This window comes from Lingula anatina, chromosome 2, assembly GCF_051362555.1.
Source record: "Lingula anatina isolate TDL-2025a chromosome 2, LinAna3.0, whole genome shotgun sequence".
NCBI lineage: Eukaryota > Metazoa > Brachiopoda > Lingulata > Lingulida > Lingulidae > Lingula > Lingula anatina.
Window position 1 is genome coordinate 11,613,095 of NC_141768.1, and position 19,625 is coordinate 11,632,719.

The window sequence follows — 19,625 nt, forward strand, 5'->3', positions numbered from 1 at the left end:
TCACCTCAGGCAATGAAACAAATAAAACATTGAATTAAGTTAGTACACCTTTCACTAATAATGTGATAAGAATGACATCTTTCACATAATTCCTTTATTCTATGGTCAGACATAACAAGTCTCTATACCACACATACAAACTTTGGGTCAGTAAGTACTTGGTTAATGTACCCAGTACAACAGCAAGGTCCCTCTAAGTCAGTCATGTTATTGGCCACATTCACAACAGAAGTTGATCTGCGGACTAACAGATCTGTAAATTAATTATGGCCGACCTACTTGAAAGGTTACTGCCTAATCCCCGCAGGGAATCTATTTAGTGTTTATTAGGGAATTAGGAAGTGACCATTCAAGTGGGTTGGCCACATCTGATCCATGGATTTCAGGCCCGTAATCAGCAATTTCAAAAGGGGGGTTCTTTCTTCTGAAAAGTGGACCTTTTACCATGAAACCTTCATGTGCCTAGATACATTTTTACCCAGAGGGAACCTTTTCTCAGCAAAAGGGTTTTTTTTTCGAACCCTCCGAACCCCCCCCTGACCAGGGCCTGGATTTGTTACTCATCAGATCAACTTGTTCTGAATGTGCCCATAGACACACACATATATTCTGAGGTAATAGGAGACCAGCACATACTACGTATACCTTCTTCATCAGCAGGGAGCTGGATCTCATGTACTGTGTCTACACTATCACCTGGAACACAACAGGCAGACTACTGAGCAGGTCATCTCACTGGGGACCACACTATACACCTTCTCATTTAAACCCTAGTCTCACATCAGAATTCCAAGAGAGGACTTAATTGGGGTGGGTTTTGATTAATCCAATATGTTGAACGAGACTAATATTCAGCTAAACAAGGCAAATTTTGTTGTACTTTATATCTTAGATGAACAATTCACAGGCCAAACTTGAATAAATGTGAAATTTGTGAGATGCCTGTGTCTATGGATCCTCTATCAGGACCACAGGTATTTCTCTGGCCATTCACTAGATGTGCAAAATTCTGCTCTCTTTAAGTCATAACGTGACATCATGGTCAATTGAAATGTCTGCCCTGTATATGAAGTCATCTCTTTTTCATAACTGCCCTTTGCAATTGACCTTAGTAGCTGGTACCATACAGTTGCATTGCACTCATGTCAAATCAAGTCAACTTTATTTTCAATCAATATATTCATATTAAAAACAATAAAAAAAAAACTCTACTGCCAAGTACCCTTCTTCTTCTTTTGCTTTTTCATTTTTTTGTTAATCCTGTCTAAAAATTAGTGTATCAAAATCAAATAGGTTCTTAGATAATTATACACAACATACATGTTATGCACATATTTGTACCTGTGCCCCCTCCTCCGCACTCCTACACCACACCCCCTTTATCACATATATATAAGCAGATAAGATCCCTAACTTCCAAGAATTATTACCTCATCTCAAGCAAGCAAATCGAAGTGACATGACACTGAGGCTTTCATCAATAATATCTTCCTCATAAGGCAATATAAATATAACACAGTGATAAAGCAAAATAAAATATGAATGTGTACCATCTCCCAGATCCTCATTACTGTTATGATTCTCCGTCTCCTCCACAGCGTCTGTGTGGTCTACCTCTATGCTCTTTTTCCCAGTTTTGAAGGCTACAACATATGTAAGGTGCATTGGTTATATACATTATAATGAAAGGTAAAATATGTGTAGAGTACAATCAACATATGTGCTTGATCCTTTTACCACATATGCAAACAATGTAATACAACCTGTTGCAAACATATAATGCACAGTAAAATGATGAAAAAGAATTTGAAATAATTAACTATTGGCAAACATTATAAACCATGATTGTTTTTCCATCATCCCAGTGTGTGTGTGTGTGTGTGTGTGTGTGTGTGTGTGTATGTGTGTGTGTGTGTGTGTGTGTGTGTGTGTTCAATATGCATACAGCATATGTAATCTAAGAAGAAAATAAAGAGTACAACAAAAGAAAATGGCCATCAGAAGTGAAAGAAGCCAAAGCACTGAAGTGACCAACATTCTCCAGCTAATCCATACAAAATCAATGATGCCCTGCTGTAAGTTCACAACCATCAAGAGAAAGATTTACAAAGAATCAACCATCTATATTCAGCACGCTGAACTACATGTAAATGTCTGAACCATGTCATCCATGCTAGCATTCAAGGCGTAATGATATCAAGATCTGTTTGTCTTCAGTGTTCAGCATGCTGACCATAGTCAAATGTTCACAAAAGACAACGTGGCACTCATCTGGCAACATCTCTAAAGCTATATACACTGTGTCAACCAACCACATCACCAGTAAAATATGTATACAGACAGTAAGTGCTCTACAGTCAGACTGCTTCTTTCACAGTGCTCTACAGTCAGGTTACTTCCTTCACTACTCAACGTGTGTGTGCCTTGGTACTCTAGGGCATCCTCTCACCAGAGGGTGGTTCTCACAACTCTATGGTGACCAACAATGTGCTCACCACACCGCACCCAACAGAACATTACCTCGCTTTGGAGCCTGGCCTACCACAGCGCCATCTATAGTATTGTGTTCTGTGCCTGTTGTCTCTCGGATTGGGGATAGCATCTTGGCAACTTGTGGGACTAGATTGCAGTATATACACCAGATATATATTGTATGGATATGTACATGTAGTTATGACAACATAAATTAGAACAAACAACACCATATTATAATCCTCTTGTTATGTATTCCTTCCTATCCCTTATTATGCCAAGTCCCTCATTCTATACACGATTAATTATCTAGATCTGTTTATTTCCCCTTTCATTGAATTAGTTTAATGTTATTTTCAATGTTTACATTGATTTAAAAAAACCTCCACAACCAGTTCACACAGTTGTTATGATGACAACAAACTGTTAGTGAAATAAAATACCAAAACTTACATAATATAATATAACCATGACAGTAAAACAAAGCCATTATCAACACACTACCCAATACATATACCAGCAGTGTGATAACAACTCCAAATGCTTCCACACACAACAGTGAAATGTCTTTTTTAAATTCCATGTCACTAATAAACTCTGACTTTGCAGGGAATTGAACATAGTATAATGCAATTCATTAATTACAAACAATAATAATTTGCTATTTACATTTTCATATTAAATGGCATTTGCACTGTGTTATTTTATCTACATATATATGAAAACTTTGCATAAACCACTGGCTTCATTTATATCCTGCTTTTCATTTTGACACTGGAGTACAGCAACTATGGGCACTGTCCAGTAAAGTTTACACATGGTGAATAAGGATCTGTTAGTGTGGGCCAGGTTCGTACTCTAATTTGTTGTCAGTTTTCATGCCATTTTGAGTGCCATGTCAGGTGGATAAAGTGTACCACATTTAAAGCTATTATACAGGAGCATGGACAATTAGAACACATTTAGAATATTAAGCTATAGACATGAACATGAACTGATGCTGAAAATGTCCACCCTGCGTGTAAGTACCCAGAGTTTAGAAGTACCTCTACCTAGAGATTTAATACGCCCCATTACACACTCTGTGAATGAAAGAATTCATAATTATCTTCAAAGTTTGGTTTCCTGTGTATATATACATATTTTTTTAATTATAAAATTTCTATTAAATGGAAAGTAGAAATTTGTTTGGTCATTCTTTATATCCCAGGTGTGTTATGAGACTTTCATAATGCTATATGCAAAAAGATTGGTTCACACGTGAACGCTGATAGCAGCACTAAAGAACTCCCCCTACGTACTGACATCTTAGTAAAATATCATTCAATACAAACATTTTTTCCTCTAATTCAGATCTTCCATATACATGTCAGTACATAAGGGAACACTTTTTCACTCAAGCTAAAAAAGATTTTTGACTCTGCAGATGCCATGAAAAATTCATCCCATATAACTACATAAGAAAAAGTTTCAAGAAAATTTCACAGTTCACTATACCCATTAATGCCTGTGCTCCTTTTCTGAACATTTTCACTAAAATTGAAAGATAAATTGTCAATTAGTAACCAAACCAGTCTTCAGCTATGACAACAAAAATGCATGTGGTATGGAATCACATGTAATAGCTATTAAAACAACATTTCTGACAAATGAAATAGCAATTAGAATTAAGGTCTTTCCAAAGTACTTCCCATCACCAGATGTTTTGCCCCTTCTTTCCTTAATTGAAATAAATAAATAAATAAAAATAGCTGCTTCTTTTTTACCCATTCTTATATCCAATTAAAATGATAAGAAGTGGCAAACAAAAGGAAAACATTTTCAAGAGGGGGGAATACTATGACATTCATTCTAATCATTGTAATGATTAGTGGGCATGATAATTAAAATTACTAGTTCTTTAAGTAACCCACTTAAAGAGAACAAAAACTTCTGATAAAACCATTTCAATACTGAAAATTAAGCAAAAGAGCAAGTGAATGTTGGTGGAGCTGCATAAAATTAAATGGATAATTCATCAGGTTTCATTACTCATAGCATATTTCACATCCTGTCTTGCATTGGCAAAATCAACATCTAAATCAATCATCGTCTCACTTGTCTACATTTCACTAAGATTGCCTCCTAGAGGAGTCTAAATCATCATGTCTACATTTTGTTTCCTCGTCTGCTGTGAAGTTCATGCCATCACTAGTCACGCTTTGCAAAATGCCCTTTGACTGTGTGTGCACATATACACATGTACATGCATGTTCACACGAGCATGTGTGGTTTAATGCTTACTGTGACAAATAGAAACAAGCAGCATTTAAGTTTTTACACACACTTCATTCAAAATGTCAGTCTTCTTTTCACCACCTTAAAGGGACATATGAATAGAGCAAAAGTGTCATACAATTGCTGAGTTGATATCAGAATGGTGTCTAAAATAATTTATCTTAAATAATCATCACTGTTAGATCGATGTTAACATGTGTATATCATTTGTCAAAAATGCGATTATCAACTTTTTTTTTGTGCGTTTTACAAGTTCAGTTTTATGCTCGGCTACCTTCATGAATGGCTTGCATGCACATAATTCATTCACTGGCGCACATCTTTTACTATTTCTACTACTCAAACTATCAAACCAGACCAAACCAGTGTGACCATTACCTCATTCAGTGTTAACCGATGCAGTCTAACAACACTGTCATATTTATCTCTGTTGATGTGCCTACATCCTCTTTATTATAATTCTGTTCTATTCTTTTTTTTTTTAATCCCACTTACATGCTTTTAAGTTTCTTTTGCATGGACAGGTATATTGACTTGCTTAATTAGGACAAATGCCATGCAGTCACCTGGGGCATGTTGATTTTCATCAATGGAAAGCGGGTAATATTCACAGGTTAAAAATGCACCTTTTTTACTGACTGAGTGTGTATTCAGCAATGTTACCTGCAATTCAGCAATGTTACTGATTTTGCAAGATGTTTCGCCACAGGGTGATAGAATTGCAGTGGTCAAAAGTAGTGTTACAGAATAGATATAAGGTACGCATGTTGCACAGCTGAGGTATGAGAAGTGCAGAATACAGGAATTATTTGTACTCCATGAAGCAAATTTCCCGCAGCCCATGTTTAAGTGCCACACCAGATCGACAGATGCATTAAGTCCAAAGAAGATTCAAAGATTCAAAACAAGAATGAGTTTAAACCTTTTAAAGATCTTGTTCTTTAAGGTTGTATGAGGATGTGAAAGTTGTTTTAGCATGTAATTTCAGCCAAAACACACTTAAAAACAAGTTTATATGCCCTGTTTTCAGCGATCTTGGAGACTTGGGAATTTTCCCGCATTTCCCCCCTCCCATTCAATCATATGCTAGTATCTTAGTCACGCTACACAAACTGAACTTTTACCATTGAAAAGGTATGTAATAATTGTGGGATGTGAAGGGGATTATTTCTAGTGAAAGTGGTATTTCTGTGTATTATTTCCAACTTCCAACTGTTTCAAAATCAATTGTTTCATAATATAATTGAGAAGTTTACGTGAAAGAGCTACTTATGTAACAGGCAGTATATCACCACATCTTCAGTTATCAGACCCTGCAGCCTCAAAACAGAAGTGGTACATGTGAAGCACATTCAGTGGCCAAGTGGTACTTGGACAGATATGTGGACAATGGGCAGTACAGAAACAAAAAAACAATCAAAATACTTCTGGAAAAGATGGTTATTAGGATGTATGACTTTCATTAACAATTTCTATTCAAATGTTGCAATTTTCAGACTTATGTAACACTAGATGATCAGAAATTGGAGGAGATCATAAAAGCTCTTCAGTTAAGATACCCAACATATTAAGTGTCTGTATGATATACCTTCTCTACGCATACGTGTGCACTCAGCTGTCTCTATAAGACTATAAACAGAATTTAATATACACACCATTAGCAATTTAAAATTTTAATAATCTACAATTCTTTCTTGGTTCCCATAATCAACATTACATGTTGACTCTATCTATCTAAATGCATTAGTATTGTGTGCTAGTCGTGTGGCGTATACTCCATAGATGACATGCCTACATGCGCCGTGCTTTTCAATCTTTTTTAAATAAATCACATTTCCACAAAGAGTGCATGTGTCCTGTCCACAGCAGTATGTAGACATTTATATGCTGTGAACTGTATGGTCAACTTGGCTTAATTGCGATGACATATCAGTTTTTGATAATTAAATGATAGAAAAAGATTCATTTGGTGGATGTTCACATAAAACACTTGCTATGATAATTTTTCATAAAAAATGTCATTGATTTTAAGGAAAATATCATCTTAAAAAAGAAAGCCAGGGTGACCAAAGTGAAAATACAGAGTTGTTATATGTATTGCATCAAGATCCATCTCCAGTTGTATGCACTAACATCTCATCTCAGTGCAAACTCACTTACCATATACATGTATTACTATAGTCTTTATATATGACAACACATCTATGATGTTACTTGCTCATTTCAACTTTTCAAAGTTACCAAAAAATTGCTAATAATCTTAATCAATTAACTATTTAAAATGACAAAAAAAAAAAAAAAAAAAAATAGTTTGACCCAAAGTTAATATTACTGAGTTTAATCTGCCAATCACTTCTTTTTACATTTCATCAAAAAATCTAAATGCATTAAATTCAAAAGAATCAGGGTTTAGAATGTGTTTAGTAACCTACCTCCTTTACACCTGCACTTTTTTATGGCTCTCACATCAGACACATCTCCATGACAATTCTTGCAGTAATAAAATGCCCTGGAATACAGATCATATCAATCACAACATGATGTGAAATAAAAAAAAATCAAAACCATTTTCAATCACTGCCACTTTTGTGTACAGTTGTACTTGAATAGAAATATAATCATTCAGCAAGACGTGTTTGTAAAATACAGATGCCCTCAGTAGGCAAAATTTTGTTCTCTATTAGTTGGTTGGACAAGAATTTTGTGTTGAAAGTGACTGTGACCTTGACCTGACCTCAAGATAGGGGTCATCTACATGTGATGATGAACCTCCCCACCAAATATGAGGACTGTAGACCAAATCCTACTCTATATATTGTTTGAACATGAAGGATCTCAAAATCAAAAGTGGCCACCTATCAAATATGAGTAAAATAGACAAAATTGTTCTGTATCTACTAGTCGTATGTCTGGTTATGGAGAAATATGTAAAGCATTGCATCATAACTACTTGTACAGTGATATACAAATGGAATAAATTGTTTGTTTACAAAGAGATCATTCCAAAATGTTTTTGCTTTGAAAGGTGATACCTGTATCAATTAAGGCACTTTCGCTGGTGTCATGACTATATATAATACACAGTGATTTATTACATAGGAAAACTTTGTCCACAATAAATATTAATATTTAGATATCCTTGGAGTACTACATGTTATATAGACATGACCACATTAATAACCTTTTTACTTCATCAGCAGCTTGTGCAATAAAAAAGCCTTGTGTGCCCTGTTCTATTCTAATCTTCCCTCCAGGATTGATGGCTATGCTGCTCTCACTGCCATCTTCATTCTTGGCTTCGATTGCAATCAACAGCAGTTTCAACTTAACAAAGCACAGCCTGCAAGGAAAGTGACAACCAGACATTTTATCTTTACAGTTCAGTGAGTTTCAGTATTCAACTTCAATTAACTACTTCCTGCACAAACAGTGCCATAATGGATGATCTGTGTAAAACAATTAGCAAAGTTAAATGTCACTAATGACAGACATTATACCTTGATGAGTCAAACACGTCATTTCAAAATTAATATTTCAGCAGGCACAAAAATATAAATTAAAAGGAAATTAAAAATTCCAAGTGCGTATATATAGCCCTCTAATATGCATTCTCTTACTCTGCAGCTTTTGGAAATGTCATTCCCACGAAGGAACTGGACAGGTAGTCACTGTACATCTCCATTCCTGTGCCGCGCAAGTAGTCGTTCTGCCACTGGGGAGTGTCAGGGGACTGTGGATGAAACATATACGAAATTACAAATAACTCACTAAGACTGACTGACTTTCCCAAAACAATGCTGCATTCAAAATATATGAAAATTTAATTTAGAATGCCCAAGAAACACATTGGAGTCATATAAAAAATCAAGTGCTCTGAAGGGCAAGTAACTTTTTACTTAAAATGTGGAATATTCTGGAGTTCTCTTCTTGGCAATCTAAATTTTTTTAACCAAAAAGAATAATTGACCTAGATACATCTAGCAAATGAATAAAGAAATATTTTTATGAAAAGTTGAATTTGATCATGATTGTAACATCACGCACATTATGGGGTTTCTGATAGTTTCAGTGCAGAGTGCTATTTTCAGTTTTCCAATCCGCTTGCCAAATCTTAATGTAATTAATCAACTATATCAAGAAGACTCCAGGTAAGCCCATAAGGCATTTTTATCCTCTTGTCAAAATAAATCCAAAATCCATTTAAGGATAATACATCAATCAATTTAAGCTCACTGGTAATGTCTGGTTGGCTCTACATAGAAAGAAATTGATTAAAAAGATAATCATTGGTCACATAACTGTTACAATAAATAGCTTCATTTTGATTTTAATTTAGATGCTAATGAGTAAAGGATAAAAATCAAACTACATCTTACTAAATGAAGGATGTGTCCATGGTTTCTATACTGACGGGTGTCGATCAAGAGAACTATATAATAATGAGAGAGGTCTGCCTATTTCATTTATTAAAATATAAATAAGACAATGGCAAGCTCTTTAGACTAAAATAGTACCTTACTTTATAATAGATTTACATCAGGCAATGAGCATATGACAAAGAATTACACAGGAAGAAAAAAGATGTGGTAGGGGTTCCAAGCTATTGCAGGTACTGGGCAGACAGCTGATGGATGAAAAACTAAGCCAACAGGTTAAAAAAATCAGAACTGTCTCCTGGTTGCTCACCCCATGAAAACTGATCACTGCACTTTTCCTCCCCCCATTAGAGATAACATTCTTTTGAATGAAGTGAACATAACGGACAGTTAATGTACCTTTGGCCATTTACTTACTGTTTTGTATGATCTCATGGTGAATAAGTTGGCCATTAGAGTGGAGAAGCCTGGCGCTAAGCAGCTCTGTGCAATGAAACCCAACTTAAGTTCTGCTAAACAGACTGCATCATCTCCCTTCTTCCAGTCCCAGCTTGGGATATTAAGAAGATAAGCCTAAAAGACACATAGGGCAATATAGCTAATGAGACTGAGAATCTTCTCAGGCAAAACATAACATATGCAGTACAGGTAAAATAGTGTAAATTTAAATTACATTAAAGACCAGCAGATAAAATGTGCTTTCCCCAAAACATTTTTTAAACTAGAGGATCAGAGAGGCGATACCGCCTCTGGATATTGTACCACCAGCTGGAGTAAGTGCATTCGTATGGAAACCCGCCCCCCCCCAAAAAAAAAAATGGACACCACCACCAGTCTTGTGTTTGACAAGCTCTATAAAATGCAATAAAGAAGAGTTCTCAAAATATGCAAAAAAAAAAAAAAAAAAAAAAACGAAAAGACATAACTGTTAAAATGGTCCAATCAAGCAGATGTTCAAATTGACCTGTATTTTCCTAACACTGATCACTCCTGTGATTTTCTAGACAATAGGCCTATTTGTTTTCCTTGAAATGTGTTATCAGTATTGCATATATACTGACAAAAGAGAAAACCTAGGGACAACAGTAGGCAATCTCTGCTAGTTTTGAAGATATGAGGGGCAAGAAAATATGCAGAGTTCAGTTTGTGGTGAAAAAGTAGGTCAAAGGTCAATTTCAAGGTCACAGTACATGACTTCCTATATAAGTTCAATAGTAGCTATGGGCATTTCTTTGCCAATTTTGGAGATATGAAGGCCAGGAAACATGCAAAGTGCAGTTCATCATAAATAGTAGGTCAAAGGTCAATTTCAAGGTCACAGTATATAAATTCCTACATAAGTTCAATAGTAGCTATGTCCATTTCTTTGCCAATTTTGGACATATGAAGGCCAGGAAACATGCAAAGTGCAGTTCATCATAAAAAGTAGGTCAAAGGTCAATTCCAAGGTCACAATAAGATTGCCAGCATATGACTTCCTATTAAAGTTTAACAGTAACTATGGTTGTATCTCTGCCAGTTTTGGAGATATAAGGGCTAAAAATTTTGCAAAGTTCAGTTCATGGTGAAAAGTAGGTCAAAGGTCAATTTCAGGGTCATATTTAGATTGCCAGTATATGACTTCCTATTCAAGTTCAATAGTAACTATGGGCGTATCTTTGCCAGTTTTGGAGATATTAAGGTCAGAAAAGTTGCAAAGTGCAGTACTGAAAAGTAGGTCAAAGGTCAATTTCTAGGTCCGGGTTAGATTACCAGTATATGACTTCCTATTCTAGTTCAACAGTAACTATAGGCGTAGCTTTGCCAGTTTTGGAGATATTAAGATCAGAAAAGTTGCAAAGTGCAGTTCATCATGAAAAGTAGGTCAAAGGTCAATTTCAAGGTCACAGTTAGATTACTAGTATATGACTTCCTTTTCAAGTTCAATAGTAACTATGGGCGTATCTCTGCTAATTTTGGAGTATTTCACATTTTCCCCACTGAATATTGCGATATTGTAATTTTTGATATAGCGCAACGCCTAAACCATATCGAAAACAAAAAATGGACACCACCTCCAGTATTGCACTTGACAAGGTCTGCAAAATGCAATAAACAAAAGGTCTCTGGCATTTACCGATCCAGAATTAGAGCGAGTTTTCAGTTTCGGTATTTAATGGCTGCTCCTCCCGTGAAAATGCACCGATTGACCCCAAACTCCCAAAGATGAAAGGAGTCCCCAATGGTAACCCTTCACTATAACAGGAGAGCTTAGGGCTGTGTAGTTTCCAAAACTTAACACAAACAAATATTTTTTTGCAGAAAATTCCCATTTTTAGAAAATTTTGGTTTGTTTGACCTTGAAAAAAAGGTCAAAAGTCAAATCCAAGGGCATATTTGGAATCTCCACATATGACTTTCGGTCAGACTTCTGTAGTAATTTTTCCCATAATTCCTTTGGTTTGGGAGATATTTAGCATTGAATTTTCAAAAATTTTGACAAGGGTGTGTTTCAACAAGTGTCACGCCCAGACCAATGCACCGACAGAGACAAAAAAACCAGGGTGTTCAAGTTGAGATTATATGTGACCTAAATCCAAGAGATGGGGACACAGGTCCTTGCGGTCTAGGAGGAGAAGCAGTAACGGTGACTTGTTTCCGGCGCCCGACTGCGGAGCCGGCGGAGCCGCAGGAGCCGGCGGAGCCGCAGGAGCCAGCGGAGCTGTACGAGACGGGTCGGGACTAAAACCATGAGTACCGCCAGCGTACACGCTGGTGGTACTAATAATAATTTAGTTGAATACCTTGTTATGGTACTGCATCAGCTGAATGGTGATTTTGATGTCTGAGTGAAAGTTTTTGATGGAGATTGCTCTCATAATATTGGCAGCATCTTCAGCATCAGGGTCTGAGCAGTACTTGTCAGCAAGAACCATGCAGCGGTCAGCTTCTTTTACCTAATATGACATAATACTTACTGTAATATAAACAATTCAATTTTGAAGCTTTTTTTTTGCAACAAAATCATTAGCACATGTAAAGAGTGAATATCATTAGGGAGATAGTGGCAAACCAAGGCAGGTAAGAAAGACAAGTGGGGGGGGGGGGGGGGTCATTAAAAAGGCTGCAAAGATAGTAGAGGAGGTCAGATTCAGCATCTACAAGCATGCCCATGAGAGAAGATACACTTTTCCGATCCTCAATGCTGATCTCAAATGTGACTCTTATGGCAAAATCTGCAGATCAGGTGGTGGATTAAAGACTACCAACGGTATCCACAGAGTGAACAAGACTAACTTCACTAGTTATTTTCATCTTTACTTTTACTCTCTCACTTTCAACCTGTTATGGCCATGAAGGACTGAAACATTTACTACTATTCTCAACAGTATATTTCTCCAGGGGATATTAACTGCTTTGATACATCATGCATTATATACTTTAAGGCCTTCTTCTCTGCGTCAAGCAGCACACCCATATTGCAATACTGGGTGTCAGACATTACTGTCCAGATGAAACTACTTATAGTTTTATTCAATTTGTCAGAGATAAATGACTGGAGTGGGAGAGAGACTTCCCACCCTAATCAGAATACTAAATGAGGGTAATGGCAGTGCAAGCTCATATGGAATTTTTATACTCAACTCTCTGCCTAGATCAATTTATGAACTACAGCGAATTCTCACCACTAATCTAGGACAGAAAATCACCATTAACAAGTGACAGCCATAGAACAGTGTAACATATCAGAGAGCAAGTAGAAGTGACAATGTCAAGCAGGGTGAAGTGATGTGGAAAGCCTCAGAGTCCACTTTTAAGCACATTTTAATTACTACTGCTGCTTCCCTGGAGAACTGCCACTGTAATTACTGTTGCACTGCACCGGCCAAGACAAACGAAGAATCAATAATGTAAGAAAAAAATTGTTAATTAACTTTGACTTCAACTTATCTGCAACACTGTTGACTGATTGTTGATCGACTCCCTAACACCCATATATTACCATGATCACCGCAATTAGTGAAATCACAGTAAGGTGCAGTTCAGCATATTTAAGATTAAAACATTATGTACACACCAGGCCACAGAACTTGGTACTACAGTTTGTCTGCAGTACATAATGGCCTCAAGTCCCCACTGAATTTTGATCAGTGATTTCAAATATCTGCATGAATCAAAATTTTGGTCATGCGAGATTCTTCTTGGAAGAAAACCATGAAGGTCCCATCTCTTGGTAATTTGTGGAAAGAATGATATTAGGGAAAAAGATGTATCTGAAAATGTGAGAGGCACTTAGTACTTTCATTTCAAAATACATGTTGATCACATCTGATTTGACATGACTGTAGCTCCAGCTTTGATTCTACAACAGTCCTATTTGTAGAAAGACATGTCAACATAGCCCTGTTGTAAAATTAAGATTTTTTTTAAATTACCATAAGAGCAGACAAAATTGATAAGTTGGTCGATTCTCTGCGAACAGGGTCAGTAGATGAAATATATATTTTGTCTCTATTTATTAAAAATATGTTTAGCAAGTATAGCAGCTAAATTATATGGGCTGTTGATGTTTTTTCAGCCTTTGTTTATGAGATAGAGAAACATGTGGGCAATTTTCGAACAAATGAGTTTCCTGAGGGCATTTATCAATTTTTCCCCACTCGTCAATTTCCATTTGAAAAAAGGTGCTAAGAATTCTGATTTTCTCAAATTAGCATCACTGGATTCAATAACCAAGAGCTCAATTTGTCTGGCCTTAACCTAATTTATTTAGAATGTATGGAACGACAATCCAATAACATCAATGACTTCGACAAAAAGAAAGTGAAAAAAAAAAGATAAATTTGCTCATAGTACCCTACACTTTTTTTTATCTCTTATAAAGTTATTATATATTATTCACTTAAAGTAAGGAGCAGAATTTGTTTCTGATTTTACTTACACACACTCTCTGCAGGTCATTGGCATCCATCACAGATCCTTGAAAGAATTCTACCTGAGTGAAGTGGCGCTTAAATAAACCCTCCAGATCTAAGTCTGGAAGATGTCTGCAAGTGCACAAATATATATTAAATGCCAAAGTTAAGTAATTTACATTATGTATCATAATAGCTCAATATAATGGAGTTCATGTTGAAAATAATTTCCAGAAGCTACAGTAAACGAGAAAACAGTACACCTTGCTAGCAGTTCTGATTGTAACAAAGAGTCTCAAGGCAGGCAAAATACAATTTTTTTTCTTACCTGCAACTGACTGGCTTTAAAAGCTTGGAAATGAAGGGATGCCCATCATAATTATAAATTAATATTATATATAATACTGGGAAAATGGGGGAAATGACTGTGTTTAGTTCATAACAAAATATCACATTAGATATTTTTCTCAACTTATATTAATACAAAGAAGATAAATGCATTTTATACTTACTTATGTATGAAAATAATTTCCACATCCACATCCTCTCTGTCTTTGTGCAGGAAATCACTGAGGAAGTTGGAAACAGAGTCGTAGGTAATATGGCCACACACTATTATGTGTCTAAAATAGAGGAAATAATCTTAATTATTTATAATGCATAAATAAAAAAAATTTCAAAAGACTGCTCATCCTGACAAAACGTGGCTTTAAAATCTTAAAATCTCCGATCTATTGTTTGCCATGCTATTTTAAAACACCTGAAAATTAACTAAGTGAACTGATACATGTACAAACTAATATGCAGAATATGCATGAAGCTGGTAACCCTGAAACATAAGTGACACTTTTTAATTTTCAATAAACTTTGACTTTAAAGTTAGCTGGAACTCAGAAAGTGCAGACTGCCACCAAAACAGCTCACTTCTCATTATGAATTATTCATTAATTCACTAAATTAAATGCTCATTATTAATTATTAGCTAACTAATAAACAAATAAATGAAATACTTAGTTTATTAATTAACTAATTAATAAATGGATCACCACCAAAAACATCATTTTTACTTAGTTCCATCAAGACAGTTTCACAAAAATTTCAGCAAAATTCATCCACATCTTATTGCATAATGTTTACAAAAGGACAAACAAATAATTAACTAATAATTAATCAGCAATTGATTAATGGATCACCAATTCTACTCATTTCTTACTTGGTTCACTCTTGACAGCTTCTGAACATTTAATCAAAACCCATCTAAAACTTTTCAATAATGTTGCTAACAGACAAACCGATAAATTGAACAAAAAACGAAACCTCCCCGGTGGAGGTAATAAAAAGTGTGCAGTTCATTTTATTATGTTGACAAGAGCAACAGTAAAAGTGAATAATAAATTAAGACACATGTGATATATATATTCTTCCAAAAAAACCAATTGCAAACTTCATCCAATCTTCATTATAGTTGTGCAATTTGCAAGTAACAAATGAGAAAGTCATAAATATTTCATGCTTCAATACTTACTTATCCTCCAAAAACCAACTCTATTTCATTCAGCAGTCAATTAATCAAGAGAAACACTCATGCAAGCCTCAAGTCTACCAGCCTAAAATAGCATAAAGCGTGCAGTTTGCATGGGAATAATTGTGGGAGAGGGCCTAGTCCCAGGACCACCTTCTACAGTTCAGATTTCTGTCTCATGCCATGTGGTGATACAGGTTGGGGCGGAGAAAGGCAATAACACAGACTTTCCAAAGATCAGTAGAGTAATTTTTCAACTGTTGAAGAATTTTACTGTATGCTGTCCACATGCAAATGCATGATCAATAACACTGCATTCATGACCACATGCTCCACGGTTCCTGGTATAAAAATACACCACCAGAACTAATCATATCTCCAATATGTAATCAAAGTTTGAACATACAAGACAGGCTGCTGTTGAACAGGTGTTGTATTTTATAAACAGTTTATGCACATTTTTCATTAAAACAACATAAATTAGTAAATGCCTTCAAATGAGAAAGAAAATATCATTATTAGTATATTTCTGATTGTTTTTTTATACATTCACGGTTCCATTATAAAGTGTTTGGAATAAAGATGTAGCTATTATATAGAACTAATTGGCTGTTGTCGATCAGTGTCCACTAAGGGACCATTCCCAGAGCCTATTGTACTAAATGTGGATCGATCTATCTCCAAGAGGATTCTCACTAAACCGCATGCAATCAACTAAAGCGGCTTAGATGTCTGTCATGCCTACTGAAGCTACTGGGGGGTAATTAATTATCGTTCAGCAGTTTTAGTAGGCCTGCCAGAAACCTAAACCGCTTAAACTGAAAACAATCTAGCGAGAAACCCCATGGAATTTGATCAATCCTGTTAGATCAATCTAGGCATGGGAACCCAGTCTTATACAGAACTGTTGGCTGTTGTGAAATACATTATGTCTCCTCCATCCCAGTGTATCACACACTTTCCTAGTCTCATTCACAACAAGAAAGAAGGCAACAAAGAATATTGATTGTTCGAGATTTGGTCAAACAAGGCTGTTTTTATTATATAACCCCACTATCCTAATCATTTTAACAATTTTAATGTAACAAATTGTTGCCTGTATTAAATGTTATAGCCTTAGGGATAAAAAAATTATATCAAATATCCAATAAGACTCGTCATCCTAAAAATTATGATGTGACAAATCAGCAAAAGTTCTCGCGTAATCTCAGAATATACCAATAGGGCAGAATCCATATTTTAAATTTGAAAGCGACTCTCAATTTGTTTATCAATTAACTTTCTAATAAAAATAACTTTTATTAAGACTTCCATGGTGAATGGCAGACTGTTCACTTTCCATGTCCTGTTTTGGTGGCTCATAAAGGTGATGAAAATCCAGTTGATCATTTTATGTATCTTTTATCACATTCTGCAGACAGAGAGATACATGTAAAACAAATCAGGAAGACACATGTAAAAACAATCACAGAGCACTTGCAACTATGGCCCACATAAAAATTTCAAGAATGCTTAATGTGGCTATGCTTCCTGCAACCAAACATAATAAAAATGACCTTTAATGTTGACCAAATCCATCAAATAAGATATGACCCTTGATATTAAAAGAAGTTGCAGTATTTTATGCCCTTAACCCATTTCATCTGTTGCCTTTCATTGTCAGGGTGAAGTCAATATAAGGCAATTCATCAGCTGGTAATTATAAGTTTTCCAATAATACTTCGTAGGCCATCACATAATGAGATCAGAGGTTTACAGACAACCAACACATTAACATTGCCATGGAAGCCCTCATCAATGATTTCCAAACCAGCATGTCCTGCTAATCAGTGCTTCCTCATCAAAAGGTTGAACCTAAATTCAGCATTAAATCTAATGGGGTGTATTAATGAGAGAAAACCCACATAAATCCAATATAAGATAACATATTCACTGCTTTTATCAACCAGTAAAGAGCTTCTGCTTATCCCATAGCATGATCTACACTGATCACATGCAACCCCAACTGAGCTGATCAAAGGAGAGATATGTTGGCCAGGCTGGTCAATAGATCATACATGTAATATCATCTCATCAAAACAAATCTGAACTGAAATGTATCACAAAGGTTATTTCTTACAAAAGCTGGCTAAAAAGGCAGAAATAGAGGGAGAAAGGAAATAAACCTCATCAGGTTCTTTTAAGAGATATTTTAATGCCATCCGTCTTCACTTTCTTCATATTTTACTCATTTATCAAGTATACATACTTTTTTCCGTGTTCCTTCTTGTAGGTGCCTCCATATTTCTGACGTGTGCCAATTAAGTCTATAATTTCTGGGATAGAGCTTGCAAACATGGCCTAAAAAGATTTTAAAAAAAGCAATTCTATAAATAAGAGCCTCCAAGCAGAGAATACTGTGTCTATTGTGAATAAAACATCAAACAGTTAATCATGATAAAAACTTCATCCAATTTTTCTTTCAATTAAATTTATTAAAACCCAAATGCAGCTTTTTTCCCCTCGACGAATCTGCAGTATGTTCCCATATGTGTGAATGCATCCCAGTAATGACCAACTAATGTTTTTTTAGAGCTAATCTTAAAAGGATAACAACTATTCATTTTCTCTTCAGAGATTATTACAGAGGGTAGCCATCCAAGAATGTCACATAGTTCGATGGTAAACACAGATTCCAAAATTACTCCAATAACCACTGTTTTGGTGGTAAAACAGAAATTATTATACAGAGTTGTTTACAATGTATTTATTGTAAAATATGGATCTCATGAAAAGATTTGTTATCCCTTTAAATATGTAAAAATATACACCATATATCCTAGTTTTCACACAGCTGGAATGATTTATATCTTACTCCAGAGTGCAATGTTGGTATAACTGTTGTTCAAAATGTTTTTAAGGTTTCTGAACCTGACAGAAAAAAAAGGAATTAAGCATGTAACAGTGGTAATTGCCCTTATTTTCTGTTGGTTTCAGTGCATTTGTTCAAAGGCCCCCATCTCCCACTGGCACCAGGTACCAATCATGGCAGTGGCAGGATGTCATGCAATCTACTATGTAGTTCCTTTCTACAGAATTAAGTCAGTTCAGTAAAGCAAACTACACAGCTGGCAGAGAACTGCTGTATTTAGTATGCTGAAAGTGTTTTTTTTTTTTTTTGCTTTATTTCATACTGACATGCAATCCTATTATTTTTGTCTTTTTTACAAGACCTACTGTAAGCCTATGATAAGGCTCTGTTTTCTAACACTATGCGCAATCAGAGACTTTACAGACATGATCTTTAAATGACCAGAATTTTTAAACACAATAAGAACATTTTAAAGATAGGGTGCCAATTACCAAATGTTGATCAATTTACTTCTTAGGATATTTAAACTATCATAAAGCAGAAAGAAAGAGAAAAAGAAATCAATGAAAGTAACATTATTTTTCCATTATAGAGTTCCAAAGGGAGATTGGCCAAGAAAAGCAGCAATACTGCCAGAACTAAATGGAGATCAAACCATTTTTGCATATTTACCATACATAATAAAACAGTTAATGCTGTTGTACATATTTAATATGTACAATTTAAAGAAAAAAAATTTGAAACTAAATAAGTTTGTAACCAAATTATTCATCTGTCCACTTGTCAAAATAACCAATCAAAAATTGCCAGACAAAGTCCTTCCTTTCTCTCTCTCTCTCTCTCTCTCACACACACACACACACACACACACACACACACACACACACACACACACACACACACACACACACACACACACACACACACACACACACACACACACACACACACACAGAGTGTCTGTTTGTTCAATTGTCTGTTAGCAACATTATGGAAAAAGTTGTGGACAACTTTTGATGACATTTTCAGAAACTGTTGAGAATTGACCAATTAAGAATCAGATTTTGTTGTTGACCCATTAATCAATTAATATATGGTTAATTTTTAGTTAATCATTTGTCTGTATATACTTGTCCCTTAGCAGCATGAGCATAAATAGTTTCTGTCAAAACCGCTTGTTGATTTCATATAGAGGCATATTGGAAGTTATTCTGAATATTTGCTTATAAAAC

At 35.4% G+C, this 19,625-nt stretch overlaps 1 protein-coding gene across 13 annotated transcripts in view; it reads right to left on the bottom strand.

Annotated features, from left to right (window-relative positions):
- LOC106176102 (calcium-activated potassium channel slowpoke) overlaps window positions 1-19,625 on the bottom strand; it is a 60,705-nt gene that overhangs the window by 16,138 nt on the left and 24,942 nt on the right. For 3 of the 13 annotated variants that reach the window (XM_087005884.1, XM_087005886.1, XM_087005883.1), the window contains exons 8-19: window positions 17,791-17,882; window positions 14,533-14,643; window positions 14,047-14,152; window positions 11,909-12,061; window positions 9,543-9,698; window positions 8,367-8,479; window positions 7,931-8,089; window positions 7,182-7,258; window positions 3,970-4,005; window positions 2,521-2,619; window positions 1,551-1,643; window positions 646-696 (exon numbers count right to left, since the gene is read on the bottom strand). In XM_087005884.1, coding sequence (XP_086862010.1) covers window positions 646-696; window positions 1,551-1,643; window positions 2,521-2,619; window positions 3,970-4,005; window positions 7,182-7,258; window positions 7,931-8,089; window positions 8,367-8,479; window positions 9,543-9,698; window positions 11,909-12,061; window positions 14,047-14,152; window positions 14,533-14,643; window positions 17,791-17,882 — 1,246 coding nt within the window. The remainder of the gene's footprint in view (window positions 1-645; window positions 697-1,550; window positions 1,644-2,520; window positions 2,620-3,969; window positions 4,006-7,181; window positions 7,259-7,930; window positions 8,090-8,366; window positions 8,480-9,542; window positions 9,699-11,908; window positions 12,062-14,046; window positions 14,153-14,532; window positions 14,644-17,790; window positions 17,883-19,625) is intronic. The other 10 variants (XM_013558332.2, XM_013558330.2, XM_087005890.1 and 7 more) reach the window with 7 other exon arrangements.